This window comes from Telopea speciosissima, chromosome 7, assembly GCF_018873765.1.
Source record: "Telopea speciosissima isolate NSW1024214 ecotype Mountain lineage chromosome 7, Tspe_v1, whole genome shotgun sequence".
Lineage (NCBI taxonomy): Eukaryota > Viridiplantae > Streptophyta > Magnoliopsida > Proteales > Proteaceae > Telopea > Telopea speciosissima.
In genome coordinates this window covers 64,150,959-64,170,568 of record NC_057922.1, presented here as the reverse complement: position 1 = coordinate 64,170,568, position 19,610 = coordinate 64,150,959, and the positions used below count along the sequence as shown (strand labels likewise).

Below are 19,610 nucleotides of genomic sequence, written 5' to 3'. Positions count from 1 at the left end.
CTGTCAGCAGTTAAAACTTGTTTTTGATTTTGATTATCTCTAGTGTTGGTCGATTGATTCTAGTAGCCCCTCAAGTTGATAACTTATGCTTGAAATTGGAAGTTGATTGGAGGTGTATTGAAAGAGTTCTCACATCTGAAACGAATTCTGGTTTGTCGCTGGAACAAACCATCCCAAGGTAGAAGACAATCCTGTGTAGTTTTCTTATTTTATTTAGGGAAAATTTCACGGACACTCCCTGTAAGTATTCAATATGTCACGGACTTCCCAAACTTGGTCAAAATGGCAACCTTCCCCCTGACGTTAAGCACAGTTAGTACCTAAAGGTGAAATACCCATTTTACCCCTTAGTTATTTATATAAAAAAATTGTCATTTCATCTTCTTCCCTCTTCTTCCATATTCTTGACGTTTTGGAGAACTGCTGCAAATCCATTTTGGGCGACCATCACCTCTCCGGCTCCGGCGACTATTGCCAGAGGCAATTCCAACTCCGGCGACCATTACAGCGGCCTTCCTCAGCCTTCCTCAGCCACGTTGATTCCATCCCAAACCCATATGCCTTCCATTTTTCTAATCCAATCTATTATCAGATTTCCAGATTTTCAAATGGAAATTTTTTTTTGCAAACTTATATTAAATAATATACAACTTCGTCAGCCGAGCCAAGCACACCGGATTCCAACTAGCAACACCAGACAGTTGCAGCCATTGAAGCCTTCAAAGTTTCAAACCTCGGACTTTTGCAGAGGAATCTCTCTCTCTCTTTCTCTCACTTCCTCTCTTGAATTTTGACAGATCCATCGCGCCAATAGATCGTAAGGCCAAACAAAAGAAGAGAAACAAAACCAGGAATCCAAATCTTACCAAACGATTTGGGGGAAAGGATGTAATTAAAGAGACGAAAACCAGATTAATTAATGGGATCGATTCTGATTTCAGAAACATACTCTCTTAACGTCTCCAATAAATCTTTCTTCTCAGATCGGCAACTGTTACAGTAAAATTGCCATGACCAATTCGCTTCCTCCGTCGGAACAAAAGAGGGAAAAAAGAGAAAAAAAAAATCTACAATTTCAAAAAACAGAGAAGAAGAAAAACATAAAGAATCGTAAATCTGTCTGTACAAGTATCGATCTTCGATGTTCGTCAATTTCCAACCTTATTCCTTCCTTCTTGGATGGCAGGAAAAATTGGGAGGGCTTTAACGGAACCGGGCGCTCATCTCACATGAAGGAAGGGGGTGAGAGGAGGAGACCCACACCTTCTTTGAGTTTGATGTGTCAGGGTGGAAATCCTTTCCTTTTCTAGAATCAGAATCCCACGGACTTCAAGAGTCTCTGTGGGGGTAACGGGTAGTGAGTCTCTAAGCGAACGAAAGAGAGCGAGAGGAATTGAAGAGAACACAACAGAAGAGACACAGAGAGAGTAAGGTGAGAGATTGAGAGATGGAAGAGGGAAGTGTGTTTCAGTTTTGCATTTAGATGTAAGGGTATTATAGGGAGTTCACCCTGTGGAAATGGTTATTTCGTCATTATAAAAGAATTAACACCAACTTAACTGCACAGTAGATTAAGTTGAAATAAAAATATAAAATAAGGGTAGTCTGTGATATTTTTCCAAAGTTTGGTATGTCCGTGATATTTTATATACTTACAGGGGGTGTCCGTGAAATTTGCCCTTTTATTTATCACCATATTTCCCTTCTTCCAGTATTACCCCTCCCTTCTTCCTTTAACCTCTCTTGTCCTTAGTTTATCATTCATTCCAAGAATACCCTCGATCAATAAACACAAATCCCTTTTGTGTACTTTTTCCTTGTAGCCTACCTAGCAGCCCCTTTCAATTTCTGGTTAATTAAGATTTGTCACTCCCCTTATAAACTTGGAGATATTTATAGAAATTGCCATTTCTTTGTGCTTTGGATATTGTACACTTGGGTGGGCCCATAATTGATCCGAACAAACATTTTTGGAACCCCAGATTCTACCAATTTGGTATCGGAGCCCAACCTGGCCACGGAACCTGTTGGGGGTATGATGTCTTGTATTCCGTTGCTTGGTTTGTGGGTTGATTCCAAAGGGCCGTTAAGAGGTCGTAGGCTTCGAGGCCCGGAGGAAACGGTCCACTTGCGCGTTAATCTACTTTTCTGGTGGGACTGTGGCGAATTTTTTAAGGACTATATGGGTAAAATTCTTGTATAGGGTTTCACTATAAATATGTAGCGAGGGATCTTTTTCTGCAACGAAATCTGAGAGAGGTGTGAGGACAAGCGTCTGTAACCCTGTTCTCCATTGATAGTGAAACAGTTCTCATCTCACTGTGGACGTAGGCAATCTTGACGAACCACGTAAATCCTTGTGTTCATTGTGTGATTGTTGTTTGTGATTTCCATTCTTTTCTGCATCTTGTTAGGATTCGTTTTCAACAGGAACCTACATGCTCAAGACCAATTTAGTTTGCCCAATGGAAAAACTTCTATTTTATTTGTCGATGAATGGCAAAGAGAAAATTACATCTTGCGGCCTGTGGTGGAAATGTTATCAAAGACCAACGGAATTAACATTGAATCTACGGATGACATTTTCGTTGAATTTTCAATTTCTCCTTATTCTGATGGTGCTTATTGTTAAGTTTTCATTTTTTTCTAAACACACTATTAAAGTGAGTCGAGAGTGGTTGGAAGCATGAAGGGCATCGTTGATCGTGACAAAAATTTGCGTACCTTACAGTATTCTCATATGCATCAAATATTTTTTCTTCAAGGATTGATTGATGAAGTATCCCTCAGAACCAAAAGAATCAACACACGAGGAAGACTGCTCTGATGTAGGTCAGAAAGTAACGATAAAGGGGAGCAAGATGATCATTCCAAGTGAGGCAACAATGGACTCTATTGCAGAGACAGATGTTCTATATGTTGAATTTGTTATTTCCCATATATTTCAAGACATAAATGCAACATAAGCTTCATATTTTGGATTTTGTTTGAGTTACAGACAGAGCTGCAAGCACCTGTTAAAGCGTTCTTATTCCTACTGTTCTACAAAAGTCATAGGCGAGTTTTTCTCAACACCAGAGGAATTGATGCAATAGCGCATTTGTGGACTGGCCCAAACTCTTTTGGAAACCTAGACCAAAAACCAGGTCCAAATCTGATTTTGGTCTGGTGGGGTATTTAGGCATTAATTTAAGTTAATATTGTAATCTTTTATTTTGTTTTATTTTGGTAGGAGTTAAATATGTAGGAGATTTTAGCTTTCCAGTTTTCTTGTTTAAGTTGACTTCAAGTTTCCTTGTTTGGGTGCAATTTCTTTTTATAAATATGTAAGCAACCCAACATAAAGGACATATTGAAGATTGAAATTGAGTTCTTTGGTTTGAATGTGTGCCTGTGTGGCCTGGGCAGCTTGGGTGTCGTCCCCTCCTCCTCTCCCTTTCTTTCCTTATTCTTCTTTATTTGCTTTTTATTTCTCTTTGTTATTCTTCCCTATTCCGTTCTTCTTTGCTGTTATTTACTGTTACTGTTTCCCATACCCTGTTCTGGGCTATACTAATCGCCCTAAGGTTTGGAATTGATCTCCCTCCTACCTTGACCTCCCATCCATAGTTGTCAGTGTGTCTAGGCAACTCAAGACGTTGGAGAGGGTCCAAAATCAAGGCGACACCAACTAGGCGCCCAAGTCGACCAAGGCACCTGGACGCCTTGACAACTATGCTCCCATCTTGGTATTTTGTGGGGTGTTCAAAAACCCTTACGCGACCCAGACTACCAAACTTGAGACTGAAATACCACCTAGTATGTAAGATCTAAACAGAACTTCAAACCTGGATATGCAACTTCAGCCCTTCTCTGGTTCAGCAGTTAAAACTTGTTTTTGAAGTTTTTTTTATGATAAGTTGGCCCCAAGGAGAGTTGAACTCATAGCCTCTTAATTGTGAGGTGTTGGTCTTTGCCAACTGATCAGCCTGCTCTCTTGGGTGTTTTTGACTTGATTATCTTGGTTGTCGATTGATTGATTGATTCTAGTAATTCCTCGAGATGACAACTTGTGCTTGAAATTGGAAGTTGATTGGAGGTGTATTGTAAGATTTCTTATATCTGAAACGAATTCTGGTTTGTCGCTGGAACAAGCCATCGCAAGGTAGAAGGCAACCTTGTGTGGGTTTTTTTAGCACCATAGCTCCCTTCTTCCCGTATTGCCCCTCCATTATTCCTTTAATCTCTCTTGTCTTTAGTTTATCTTTCATTTTAAGATTGCCCCTGATCAATAAATACAACTCCCTTTTGTGTCTTTCTGCTTAGCCTACCTAGCAGCCTCTTTCAATTTCTGGTTAATTACAGATTTTCTACCTCCCATTAAAACTTGGAGATATTTACAGAATTACAGGAAGGGGGGACATGAGCGATCTGAATCGGGTTTTTTTGGAACCCTGCATTCCATCAATATCTGTATCAAAATAGTATGAGATTCAATTGGATCACATTTAAAGTTAGAATTTCAGTGTCTAATAAGTTCAACCACTATATTTTCTCTCCTGTTCTCCTTGGTTGGTTAGACAATTTTTTTTGGTCCATTCCGCTCTATGCCCATTTCTTCAGTTGAATCACGAACTATAGCATCTCTTCTCACTGCTTAGTTAATTTTTGCATCTCCTTTGTCTTGTATCACCTTACACTTACATTATGTCATTTCAAAAAAAAAAAAAAAAAATTTGTAGGGAGAAAGAACTCTATCTGGTCGGGTGTGGCCCCTGTGCCCAGACACAGGGCCGCACGAAATTACCGCTGTACCCCATGAAAAGGCGAAAATTCTTGAGGGCGCGGCGGTCATTTCGCACGGCCCTGTTGGCTGTTGATGCTAGAGCAATTCCTTGGACCGGCCCAAACCCGTTGGGTAATCCATGTGAAGATGAACCAGGTCCAATTGGGCTTTTGGGTTTAATAGGATATTTAATTATTTATTTATTTTAGATTTATTCATTGGGTTTATCTTGTTATTTTTGTTTTAGTTTTAGTTGACTAAGCATTAAAAGAGTTAAGAGTCCAAGTTAGAGTCCAGTTTTAGTTAAGGATTACGATTATTTGGGTTAGGAGTGTCTTATTTTATCTTTAAATACTCTTATAATCAACGTTTATTTTCAGATGTTTGATGAATGGAATTTTGAGTTGTTTGTTACCAGAATGGTATGAATGAATCAGATTGTGTGAACTCTTCTTTCCTCCATCTTCTATTCTGCACGGTATTGATATCACCATACCTTGAAGAACTGATCCAAGATTCAATTACAGTTCAAGATCAATACTAGTTAGCAGGAACCATTAAAGAATCAATTCAGAACCCAAGAACAGATCTTGAATCTGGAGAAAGGTTCAATAAAATAGAGACAACGGAAGCTTCCCTTGATGGCATGTGTCGGGATGAATTCTGACTATTGGATAGACAGGTCAAGGTCCAAATTGGCAATGTGTTAAGTTTCACTTCCAAATTCAATCAAATTCTCTCACATTTATGTCTCATCGCCCATGTATCTTTCATCGCCCATGTAAATGGATGCACCATCCCTTGGTCCCTGAGTGTTTTTTGAAGGTTTAATTAGCCACTTGCCGAACATCATTTAGGCTGAGATGCATACAGGGGACCCTGGGGTCTACCTTTCCACAAAATTTGGCATGCAGCTGACATGTTGTATGAGAGATATTGAGTTGTCAAGGGAGCCCTTTTTTGGTGGGCTGACTAGGAAACATTTCCCCATCAAACAAGTCGCAGCTGAAACTTTTGTTCCTTAATTTTTTTTTCATAAATTGTGTTAGATGAATCTAGAGAGGGGAGGGGGGGGGGGGCTTGGTGCAACAGTAAGATTGCTCCATTGTGACCTAGTGGTCATGGGTTCGAGTCAGGACTCAGGATACAGCCTCTCCCAAAGCGGGGGTAAGGCTACGTACATTATGACCCTCCTCAGACCCCAGTGGCGGGAGCCTCGTACACTGGGTAACGCCCTTTTTTTTTTTGTGTTGGATGAACCTTCTTGCAGAGGATACTACTGAACTAAGTTAGATGAATCTCCTTGCAGAGGATACTATGGTACAATCGATATTGTACCATATCGATTTTTACTAACATGTAATGATATCAATTTGTCCTTAAAGACTTGTCTCACTGGTTATCATGATATGCTTTTAGCATCATTCATCTATTTCAATAGTTTAATAGGTATTCTCTCTCTCTGTTTGAATTATTCAGAATGTAGTAGTTGACATATCGCATAGAAAAGCAAACTTCAGCTTGGTTATTGCAAGAAGAATATTGTTGCCCACAATATCTGATGATTAAACTATGGAGTTGTGAATTGTTTGTGACATTGTGTATCTTTTAACTACTTTTCTGTACAATGGTGGAACAAGACCTGCTATATATGATTATACTTGCTGATAACCAAAACTTTGAATATATGTTGTCATTTTGCTTTGTAGTTTGGCTTATGTAATGAAATTTTGTTTCAGGCCGTGTATTAATTCAGTTGAGAATTGGGTGGCCAAATCGACAAATTTTATTGGTAATGCTGGATCTTCTCCTTCTATGGTATGTCTCAAGATACTAGCTTGTTGAAGCATGAATCTTTCTCTTTGTACATGTAAGCATTCGTGCAACTATCAATAATTTTATAACAAGAGTGAATCATGCATCATGGTTGTGATGCATGAATTCACATTGGATGGTACCTCAGAAAGTTGGAATCCAAAGGTTGTAAGAGAACAAGAGGAGAAGGGAGAGGTAAAAAAGTAAAAATACAATACAACATAATTTCCCAGGTTCCAAACAACAACAACAACAACTACTCAGCCTTATCCCAACTAAATGGGGTCGGGTACATGGAACCTTACAACGACAAAAGATTGATAAAAGTAAAAAGAAAAGAACATTACAGCAGTAATGACACAACTCAGCATAAACCTAACTAAATGGGATCAGCTACATAGATCCTTGCCCTCCAATCAGCTCTATTCGAGATCATACTTGAGCCTCACCACTTCTTCCAGGGTCATTTTAGGCCTGCCCCTAGCTCTTTTAGTGCCTTCAACAATGCCACCTCAGACGACACTCTTGAAGCTTATCTTGAATCGGGTTAACTCCCAAATCAGCTCTAATACGATCATTTCTTATTTTATCCTTCATAGTTTTGCCACACATCCATCTCAACATCCGCATCTCCGGAACACTTAGCTTATCTATATGGCGCTTCTTAACTAGCCAACATTCTGCACCATATATTATAGCCGGTCATATGATAGTTCTATAAAATTTCCCCTGAGCTTTAAAGGAATATGCCGATCACACAATACTCTAGACGCATCTCGCCACTTCATCTATCCTATTTTATTCCTCTGGGCAACATCATCCTCTATATCCCCTTCTTTATGTACAATTGAACCCAATCATCTAAAATAGTTACTTTGTGGGATCTCCTTCTCAACAATATTCACTACCTCATTAACCGGTCTAGTGTGGTTAAAATTACACATCATATACTCTATCTTTGTTCTGCTTATCTTAGTATCTTTTGATTCCTTGGTAGATCTCCATAACTCCAACTTGGCATTAATCCCTGCCTTTGTCTCATCCACCAGAACAATATCATCGGCAAAAAGCATACACCAGGGAACTTCATCTTATATGTTTGGTTAAATCATCCATGACAAGCGCAAACAAATAAGGGCTTAAGGCTGACCCTTGGTGTAACCAAGGTTTAATAATTCGCGATATCTCGGTATCTCGGGCCTACCGAGATATCCGAGATACCCGAAATATGACCGAAATATTGAAATTTTTTTGCAATATTTCGGGGGTCCATCTCGGGGGGTATTTGGCCATATCTAGGCCTGAAACTTCATGGACAGCCTTATTTAAGCTTAATAAACACATTTAAACCATAAAATTGTAAAAATGTGAATTCAAATTGGTGTTTTGGGCTTGCACCCTTGATTGACATACGATCGTCGACCCTAATGTATAAATAGTTAAATACACATAGATTAGACAGTTAATATTTAATAATAGTATTTAACTTCATCACATATCAAGTTAAAGCCAATACACATTGATGAGTACCATGATTCTCATACATGGTATAAAATCTCGCGAAATATCAGCGATATATCGCCATATTTCGTGAATCTAGATATGTCCCAGATACGAAACACTTCGAAACATAAAAATACAATATCTCCGATATATCGTGGATCTCACATTATATTGCGAGATCTCACGATATATCGCGAGATATTGTAAAAGTGACAAATAGTGTCACATTAAGAGCCTTATAATTCCATATTTCGCAGCTCTTGGTCGATATTTCGACCGAGCTGCTAATCAAATTTTCTCTCAACTTCCTCCCTTCGAAGCCTCATCCAAGCATTGTTGAAGCTCCTTGTCGCCGGGAAGCGTCGGAGGGTCATCTAAGCTCATCATCCAACCTATTTTCATTATTTAAGGTAAATTCTATTTCTCTAAAACTATTTTTTAAAAATACTTTGTACAAATGTTGTTGGATGTTGATGATATTAATATATGTTAGACAACGAGGCCGATCTACACCTCACGGTGTCGAAATTTTTTATTTTTTTCCTGGTTTTAAAAATTCATTTTCCTACAACTAAAATAGAAAATAATTAGGGGTAATATGACTTAGATGGTAATGAATTAAATATATGTTAGACACAATGGCGAATCTACGGCTTCGATTGTTGGTTTATTTTTCTGCTCTTAAATAATTCTTTTAATTTTTGAAAATTAAGAAAAATATATAAAAAATTAAAAAAATAGAAATAAATCAGGAAAAATATGAGTTTTAAGTTTAAAAATAATGAAAAAATTTGAAAGTTATTTCTATATGTTTTGAGATGCATTACATGTATATTATGTTTACTAATTTTTGGTTTTGTTGTGTTAGGTCAATACTTATATTAACATTATATATAAAAAATTGGTTTTAATTATGTGAAAAATATAAGGGTTGGGGAAAAATATTAAAAAACTATACAAGTGTATTAGTAATCTAAAAGTGTCGATTGAAGTGCATCTACATTAAGTTTTTTTAATTATTTGTGTTACTTACATTGCGGTAAACAAGTATCATTATGGCGGATCGTGATAGACAACGTGCGAAGGGCAAGCGAAAGGTGGGGAAAGTAGTCAACAAAGGGGCGGAGGAACAAAGAGAACAGAGGGAGCAAAGAGAGACCCCCGGCCAGCATAGGGAGTGACATTGCGTGGTTACATGGTACTCCCATTGATGGGGATAAGAGAAAATCTATATGTAACTATTGTCACATGCAATTTATGGGAGGTGGGTCCAGTGGACTTAAACAACATCGACTGGAGGATCTAAAGATGTTCTAGGTTGTCATATGGTCCCTCTCTGAAGTAGCCAGGAGATTGGAGATAGTTTGAGGGGAAGAAAGAAGAGGAAGGCTGAAAGCGAAAGGATAAGAGAACAACTGAGGATACAAAGTGAGGAGTTCGATGGGAGGAGGAAGGCGTTATACAATGATGATGATGACTCCTCCGATGATGATGACATTACAGTGCGATGACATACAAACAGAGGAGGCTAGGGATTTTAGGCGGACTGCTTTGAGCAAGAGTAAGTTTCAAGATGATCGCGAGAGAAAGAGTAGGGGAGTGGAGGAGTCGGCGCTTTGGAGGTCTAGAACTTTGAATCCTTTTAAAAGATCACAAAGCGTGAGGGCAACCCAACACCTCTACGTGCAAAGATTTCCAAGCACCATCAACATCGATCTAAATTGCATAAGAAGAAAGGAAGCGATCGACCCAATCGAAGGAGCATGGAAAGGATGAAGGGATTGGTTAAACAATCAATAGCTAAGTGGATGCTTGGCATCATGTTGCCGCAACTTCATTGCTCTCAAAAGCATTGACATGAAGAAGGCGGGGGTGAAGCGTGTTTGCTTTGAGGTGGTTTGAATGGAAGGGTTCCAAGACTACGAAATGGGAGGAAGCCTGAAACAACGATGTCATGCGAGGACTTACTTGGACCAAACTAAGCAAAGTGGTGAAAGTTTTAGAGCCGAGTAGTTAAAGTTCTACACGTTCGACTCCGCTCTGAAGGGCCCAACCATGCCGAGTCTTATATCTTTGAAGTAGACTTGATGAAAGATAGTGTACATAGTGTGGCTCCTCGCATGATGCAAACACTTCTTAGATATCATAAATGCTTTGGGAGAATCGACTTATGCATCCAGCTGCGTAAAGGCTTTGGTGAGTAAATTTGTTTTATGTTTACTAATGAATTAGTATTATTATTTACTAATTACTTATGCATTTGACAATACCTCTATTCTATATGTCATATTTCAGCATACTACTTGAACCTAAGTATCGATATAACAATAGGCTTGGGTTGGAAACTCGACTTATTGATGTTGTGAAACAGTAGTGAAGAAGTTGGGCCAGATGGTCGGCTACTGAGCAATTTGCAATTGATGGTGGTGAGTTCATTTGGAAACTCGACTTGTTGATGCTTTCAAATAAGTAGTGAAGAAGTACTTATTAATTTTCCATATGGGTGTAGATCAAGGTATTTAGGGATGCATTGGAAAGTTTTGGAGGCCCGGGGTTGCGTCTGAGGCGACGCGTGGTGATCTTGGTAATTCTTTTAAGTTTTAAATTACATATGTATTGAAATTTGAAAGTTGAAAGTAGAAAGCAACATTTGGCACATGTCTTTTTTTGTTGTAAACTTGTAATGCGGTGAATGGTGGGTGTTGTAGATGGGAATCGGTGAAAACTTAAGAAGAATAGCAATTAAAGTCCTTGCCCCGAACATGTTACGCATCCGGTTGTGAGAGGAAGCGGAGTACCTTTGCTGCTCATCCACTCCAAAGTAGCGCAAGCAGTTGGGGTCTCAGCGTTTATCCGACATGGTGTATATGCGCTCTGACTTGAAATTTGAAGCTGCAACCACATCGCGTGGGACATGTGGGACGGAGAAGCGCCATTGATCTAGTGACATCATTCAGAGTTGACTCAGGCAGTAGAGGACCTTTATTGTGGATTGGGTGAGGATAGAGGTGAGCAGTGTTGGATGAGGAGGGAGGTAGGCCCGACCCGTGATAACCACTGAGATTGGTGGATGTGGGCGGTATATGGGCGAGCGAGGGGTCCGAGATACATGCGAGGAAGCCTCGCTCGTACCATTCGGCCCAGCGGTGGCAATGTTCTTGATGAAGGCTGAGTGCAAGTCCTCGAGAATGATGATGATGAGGATGGTGATGATGGTGATCTTTGGTGGTGGTGATGGTGATCTTGGTGGTGGTAATCTTTGGTGGTGGTGATGTTGGTGGTGGTGATCTTTGATGAAGAATTTGTGACGTGCGAGGCGTTATGTGGTAGGCGGGAGGCCCACGAGGATCGGTGGAGAGCGGCTCTGATTATTTGGAGAGACACGTTTGATCGCCACCACCTGAGATCACGGACCCGCGGGCACGTGCCCGCGCGCCCCCGCCCCTCGGAGGCCCCTACATACCGTACAACGAGAAGCGTAGGGAAGGTAATGCCGAAGCCGATTCTGAAACGATCACATGGACATTGATAACCTATCTAGCTCTGTTGGTGGTTTGAGTATGGGTGATAGGGAGGGAGGACCGGCGGACATTGGCGTGCCCCATCTTTTGACGCACATGCCGCTCCATTGGCATCGGATTATGGTGCATCCACAACCTTCACGGTGGATATGGATATGGATCATCATCATATAGGCGTTTAGTGGGGTAGGGGACTATGACTACAGTCCCTGTCCCGGGGACATCTTGGATCATCTTTTTGTAGATAACATCTTTGCATACCCTAGCGGACTGCTACCAACCTTACAGCCATAGCATGCGCTTGATGCCATCGCCTGCTACTTGTACGGCGCAACATCATATCATAGTGGATCATCTTCTTCACGGATCGGATCGATTGGTAACCCTAGTTTATATCCTAGGATAGGTTACCTACGAGTATGTTGATTCCATTTACGTGGCACTCAGGGATGATTACACTCGTTTCTTCTCCGATTCTATACCGTGGTCCACATATGTCCTTCAAACAGAGAGCGAATGGGCGTCGACTCGGCAAATGAGGCATGAGTGGGATTGATCAGGGGAGGCACAACAACTACTATTAGCAGCTTAGCACTTGTAATTTGTAACTTAAGTTGTGATTTCATGAATCCATGTGTATTTAACTATTTATACATTAGGGTCGGTACCAGTATGTCAATCAAGGGTGCTAGCCCAAACACCAATTTGAATTCACATTTTTACAATTTTATGGTTTAAATGTGTTTATTAAGCTTAAATAAGGCTGTCCATGAAGTTTCAGGGCCTAGATATGGCCAAATACCCCCGAGATGGACCCCGAAATATTGCGAGAAAAAATGCAATATCTTGGGCATATTTCGCGATATCTCGGATATTTCGGATATCTCGGTAGGCCCGAGATACCGATATATCGCGAGATATAGTACTATGTTCTCATAAACTCCATAATATTCAATAACTCGCTTAAAGCCTTAAAGGCATTACACTAAGTGTCAAAGTTAGTAAGTCACAAGACTCGCAACTCGCAAGTCACAACTCACAAGTTCATAGATCAATGAAATCAGAACTTAAGTTACAAATTACAAGTGCTAAACTGCTAATAGTAGTTGCTGTGCCTCCTTGGATCAATCCCACTCATGCCTCGCTGGAGTCAACGTCCATTGCTCTCTGTTTGAAGGACATATGTGGACCACGGTATAGAATCGGAGAAGAAACGAGTGTAGTCATCCACAAGTGTCACGTAAATGGAATCATCAACATACTCGTAGGTAACCTATCCTAGGATATAAACTAAGGTTACCAATCGATCCATCAGTGAAGAAGATGATCCACTTGTGATATGATGTTGGCCCCTGCGCAGAAGGCGATGGCATTGGTGCATGTATGGGTAGTGAGGTTGGTAGCTAGGTCCGCTAGGGTATGCAAAGATGTTATCTACAAAAGATGATTCAGTATGTCCCTGGGACTGGGATTGGTAGTCATAGTCCCCTACCCCACTAAACTGCCCATATGATGATGATCCATATCCATATCAACCGTAAGGTTGTGATGCACCATAATCCGATGCCAATGGAGTAGTATGTGCGTCAAAAGATGGGGCACGCCAATGTCCAGTCGGTCCTCCCTCCCTATCACCCATACTCAAACCACCAATAGAGCTAGATAGGTTACTCAATGTCCATGTGATCGAGGTTGCAAGCTTTAGTGTGTTTGTCGACCCACTCTTCTGTTGTATGTATGTAGGGGGCCTCTTGAGGAGTGGGGGTGCGGGGCACGTGCTCAAGTGGTCCGTATCTTGTGTGGCATGATCAGCCTGTCTCTCAGGTGAATCGGAGTGGCTCTACAGAGTGCCGTATCCTGGGCCTCCTGGCCTACCACATAACGCTCTCGCATGCTGTCAAATTCTTCACCAGCATCACCACCACCAACATCACCACCACCAGCATCACCATCATCATCATTTGAGGACTTAGACCAGTCTTCATCATCAGCAACATTGCCACCAGTGGGCTGGAATGGTATGGTGAGGCTTCCCTTGCATGTATCTGACCCTCGTTAGCCATATACTCGTCCACATCAGCACCAATCTCAGAAGCTATCATGGGGTCGGGCTTACCTCCCTCCTCATCCAACACTGGCTCACCTCTATCCCTCACCCAATCCACAATAGGGTCCTCATCGTCTGAGTCAACTTGAAAGATGTCACTAGATCAATGGTGCCCCTCATGTCCCATGCGTATGTGTTGCGGTTTGCCTCAAGTTGTAGTGCATACACCATGTCGATAAACGTTAAGACCCCAATCATTGCGCCTCTTGGAGTGGATGAGTGCGAAAGGTACTCAGTTCCTCTCACAACCGGATGCGAGAACATGTTTGGGCAAGGACTTTAATTGCTATTCTTCTTAAGTTTTCACCGATTCCCATACAACACCTACCATTCAGCTGCATTACAAGTTTACAACAAAAAAGACATGTGTCAAATGTTGTTTCTACTTTCAACTTTCAAATTTCAATACATATGTAATTTAAAACTTAAAAGAATTACCAACATCACCACGTGCTCTGCCTTGTATCGCAGCCTCAGTTCCAAAACTTCCCAATGCATCCCTAAATACCTTGATCTACACCCATGTGGAAAATTAGTAAGTACTTCTTCACTACTTATTTGAAAGCATCAACAAGTTGAGTTTCCAAATGAACTCACCTCATTGTTGCAAATTGCTTGTAGTGCACCATCTGGCTCCAACTTCTTCACTACTTGTTTCACAACATCAATAAGTTGAGTTTCCAACCCAAGCCTATTGTTATATTGATACTTAGGGTTCAAGTAGTATGCTGAAATATGACATATATAATAGATGTATTGTCAAATGCATAGGTAATTGGTAAATAATAATACTATGAATTAGTAAACATAAAACAAATTTACTCACCAGCCTTATGCAGTGGATGTATAAGTTGATTCTCCCAGCGAGCATTTATGATATCTAAGAAGTGTTTGCTACTGCGAGGAGTCACACTATAGACACTATCTTTCATCAAGTCTATTGGATATAGGACTGGCATGGTTGGGTCCTTCGAGCGAGAGTCGCAACATGTAGAACTTTAACTCTCGGCTCCAAAACTTTCGCCACTTTGCTTAGTTTGGTCCAAGTCCTCGATGACATCGTTGCTTGTGCTTCCCTCCCATTTGCGATCTTGGAACCCTTCCATTCAAACCACTCCTCGGAAGCAAACATGCTTCTCACCCGCCTTCTTTGTCTCAATGCTTTTGAGGGTAATGTAGTTGGTGGCAAATCTTGTGATGCCAGGCCTAACCAAGTCACCCCCACTTTTTTTCCTCAATAGATTGAGTGCATAGGAGTGGTTGTATACAAAGTTGGTGACTTGTCTTCGCACTTTCAACCACGTCTTCACCAACTTTAACTTTCCCATATCTTTTAGCATTAAGTCAATGCAATGGGCTGCACAAGGAGTCCAGAAGAGCCGGTACTTACTATTGTTCATCATCTTCTCACCGCCACTTAGTTACTTCCATTGTCTGTTACTAACTGACAACATTCTCAATACCCACATCTTTTTCCACTACTTCCTTTAACAATCAGAAATATATTTTGCATCCTTTATCTCTTTGGATGCATCCACGATTTGAGGAACACCGTCCTCCCATCACAATAAACCATGAAATTGATGATGGACTTTCTTGTAGGCCCAGTCCATCCATCTGCCATTATAATCACCCCATATGTCTCCCACATATTCCTCATCTCACTAATGTACTCATCAATCTCACTCTTTTGTTGAGGTAGATAAACATTCATTACCTCATATGGGGTGGGGCCCTTGAATCCTGGGCCAGCCTCTGCAATGGTATCTATTATGGTATCATAATGGGGGCCTTGTGCAGTGTTTGCTGGGATGGTATGGTATAGCATCCACTTAGCTATTGATTCTTTAACTAATCCCTTCATCACCTTCCATGCTCCTTTGATTCTGGGTTGACTGCTTCCTTTCTTCTTATGCAATTTAGGATCAAATGTTGATGGTGGTACTGGTACTGATAGAGGTGTTGGGGCTGCCTCACACTTTGTGATCTTTTGAAAGGATTCAAAGTTCTAGGACCTCCAGAACTACCAGCTCCTCCACTACCCTCTACTCTTTGTCTCTGCTGATCATCTTGAAAACTTACTCTACTCCTTGAAACAGTCCGCCTAAAATCCCTAACCTCCTCTACTGCTTATCATCATCATCATTATCATCATCATCTCATCATTGTATCGTCTTCCTCCTCCCATCGAACTCCTCACTGTATCCTCAAGTTGTTCTCTTATCCTTTGCTTGTCAGCCTTCCTCTTCTTTCTTCCCCTCAAACTATCACCAATCTCCCTGGCTACTTCAGTAGGGACCATATGACAACCTACAACATCTTTAGATCCTCCAGTCAGATGTTGTTTAAGTCTACTGGACCCACCTCCCATAAATTGCATGTGACAATAGTTACATATAGATTTTCTCTTATCCCCATCAATGGGAGTACCATGTAACCATGCAATGTCACCCCTATGCTGGCTGGTTGGTCTCTCTTGTTCCCTCTGTTCTCTTTGTTCCCTCCGCCCCCTTTGTTGACTACTTTCCCCCACCTTTTGCTTGCCCTTCGTACGTTGTCTATCACGATCCGCCATAATGATACTTGTTTATATGAATGTAAGTAACACAAATAATTAAAAAACTTAATGTAGATGCACTTCAATTGACACTTTTAGATTACTAATACACTTGTATAGTTATTTAATATTTTTTCCCTAACCCTTATATTTTTCACATAATTAAAACCAATTTTTTATATATAATGTTAATATAAGTATTGACCTAACACAACAAAACCAAAAATTAGTAAACATAATATACATGTAATGCATCTCAAAACATATAGAAATAGCTTTCATATTTTTTAAACTTAAAACTCATATTTTTCCTTATTTAGTTCTATTTTTTTAATTTTTTATATATTTTTCTTAATTTTCGAAAATTAAAAGAATTATTTAAGAGCAGAAAAATAAATCCGACACTGTGAAGCCGTAGATTGGCCATTGGTGTCTAACATATATTTAATTCATTACCATCTAAGTCATATTACCCCTAATTATTTCCTATTTTAGTTGTAGGAAAATAAATTTTTAAAACCAGAAAAAAATAAAAAAAATACATATGGGAAAAAAATTTCGACACCGTGAGGCTGTAGATCGGCCTCCGGTGTCGAACATATATTAATATCATCAACATCCAACAACATTTGTATAAAGTATTTTTAAAAAAAAAAGTTTTAGAGAAATAGAATTTACCTTAAATAATGAAAATAGGCTTGGATGATGAGCTTAGATGACCCTCCGACGTCTTCCCGGCGACAAGGAGCTTCAACAATGCTTGGATGAGGCTTGGAAGGGAGGAAGAAGAGCAAAAAATGAGGAAGAAGAGAGAAAAATAGAGTTTTAGTAGCTCTCAGTCGAAATATCGACCAAGAGCTGCGAAATATGGTATAAAATGGCCCCTAGTGTCACACTATTTGTCATTTTTTCAATATCTCGCGATATATCGTGAGATCCACGATATTTCGTTGATATCTCACGATATATCGACGAGATATTGTATTTTTTGGTTTCGGATGTGTTTCGTATTTCGGACATGTCGAGATATACGAAATGTGGCGATATATCGCCGAAATTTCGTAAGATTTTATACCATGGGTGTAACCCAATTGTAATTGGGAATTCACTACCTTGACCCCCCAACAATTCTTATGCTAGTCACTACACCATCATACATATCTTTGATAATATCCCAAGTTCCAAAGTACCCTAATTACATGAACTTTTAACACTACACTTCAAGTTGGAGAATAAATGTCATACATTCCTAGCTTGCATAAAAGGGTACTAAACTGATGAGAGATGAGCCCTTTGGTGGAGATTTCAGCCAACTAGTCACATGTCCTCACAAAAGGGCTGCATATGTGGCTAACATCAATCTTTTCTTTAATGAAGGGTCAGTCCACCTCAATATGCTTTGTCTGGTCATTGCACAGGATTATGGACTATACTTATAGCAGCTTTGTTATCACAATAAAGCCTCATAGGTACCTCAATGTCAAATCCGGACCAGCCTTCTTAACCCTAGGAGTTCACATACTCCATGAGCCATAGCACTAAATTCTGTTTCTGCACTCGATCGAGCTACAAGTTGTTTTTTGCTCCTCCATGTGAGCAGGTTACCAACCGTAATTGTTCAATAGTCTGATGTAGACCCTTTGTCCGAAACTGAACTAGCCCAATAAACATCAGTGTAGCCTTCTATCTGCAAATGGTTGTGCCTGGTATATAATAACCATTTTCCTTGTGTGGACATCAAGTACCTGAGGATGCGATTTACAACATCCATGTGCCCACTCTTGGGGGCATGCATAAACTGACTCACTACCCCAGTTGCATGATATTTGGGTGAGTCAAAGGGAGATAGATCAGCTTCCCCACTAGTCTCTGGTACTTCCCTGCATCTATAAGGGATGAGACAGTCTTTTCCCAATTTTTTGATTTTGCTCAATAGGAGAGTTTGCTGGTTTTAAGCCCAACAGTCTTGTCTCTTCTAACAAATCCAGCTCAAACTTCATTTAATAGATATTTATTCCCTTCTATGAGCATGACGCTTCAATCCCCAAGAAGTATTTCAAGGGTCCAAGGTCCATGATTTCAAATTGTTGAGCTAAGTAGGACTTTAGTTTGTTTATCTCAACCCTATCATTTCCAGTCACAACAATATCATCCACATAGACAATTAGGATTATGATAGCCATTACCTCGCCGGGTATATAGAGTATGGTTAACTTCACTCTGGGTGTATCTGATTTTCAGAATAGCCTGTCTAAATCTCTTAACCAAGCCTTCAGGGACTGTTTGAGGCCATATAAGGCTTTCTTGAGAAGACACTCTTTCCCTTTAGCAGGCCTTGGTGCAACGGTAAATGTTGCTCCATTGTGACAAAGTAGTCACAGATTTGAGTCTGGAAACAGCCTCTCTGCGAAAGCAGGGGTAAGGCTACGTATATTATAACCCTCCTAGACCTCGCAGTGGCTGGAGCCTTGTGCACTTGGTACACCCTTACACTCTTTCACTTTAGGAGAGAGAAACTTGAAGCCTTATACCTCTCAATAGTGCCATCTGATTGGTACTTGATTGAAAAGACCCATCTACATCTAATTGGAACTCTCCCTTTGGGAAGGCCAACCAGCTTCCAAGTACAATTCTTAAGTGCTGTCATTTCCTCAGACATGACTTCCTTCCACTTTGGGTTAGACATGGCCTCAGTGACATTCTTGGGAATGGAAATGGAGGAAAGAGAAACAAAAAAAGCAATACCTATAGGAGAGATAGTATCATAGGAAACAAACTTACCTATAGGATTAGTGTAAGTTCTCTTTCCCTTTCGAATAGTAATGGGAAGATCTAACTCAAAAGGAGGGGAAGGAATGTTACTTGACTGAGGAAGGTCGGTCTCAGGCCGTGGAGCCAAAGAGGACTCCTGACAGGTCTTCTTTCCCTTTCTTTTATACACAAGTAACTCCTCATTATCAAAACCCTCAGAATGATTAACAACATCCACTTCTTTGTGTTTCCCCACATCAAAAAGAAATGGAGGAATAGGCCTGGGTGGAAGAAAGGAGGTGACGTCAGCAGCCTTTTCACTCTTATTATTCTCCTTCTAATGAGGATTCTGATAAGTAAAGAAAGGTGCAAATTCAAAGAAGATGATATTTTTGGAGAGAAGTCACCCTCGAGAAGAGGGATGATTACTTATAGCCTTTAGTAGAGTGGGAATACCCAAGTAAAAGACATTTGAGGGCCTTAGGGTCAAGCTTAGTCCGAGCAAACTTATTAATATGAACATAACATACACACCCAAACACCTTGGGGTGAAGATAGAAAGCAGAAACCCGAGTGGATAGAATTTCTAAA

General features: G+C 40.3%; 1 protein-coding gene across 4 annotated transcripts in view; it reads left to right on the top strand.

Moving 5' to 3' along the window:
- Window positions 1-19,610, top strand: part of LOC122669140 (E3 ubiquitin ligase PQT3-like) — a 39,517-nt gene that overhangs the window by 3,243 nt on the left and 16,664 nt on the right. For all 4 annotated transcript variants that reach the window (XR_006333968.1, XM_043865822.1, XM_043865821.1 and 1 more), the window contains exon 3: window positions 6,505-6,583. Coding sequence is in view for 3 of the 4 variants with exons in the window: in XM_043865822.1 (XP_043721757.1) it covers window positions 6,505-6,583 (79 nt within the window). In the remaining variant the exon portion in view is untranslated. The remainder of the gene's footprint in view (window positions 1-6,504; window positions 6,584-19,610) is intronic.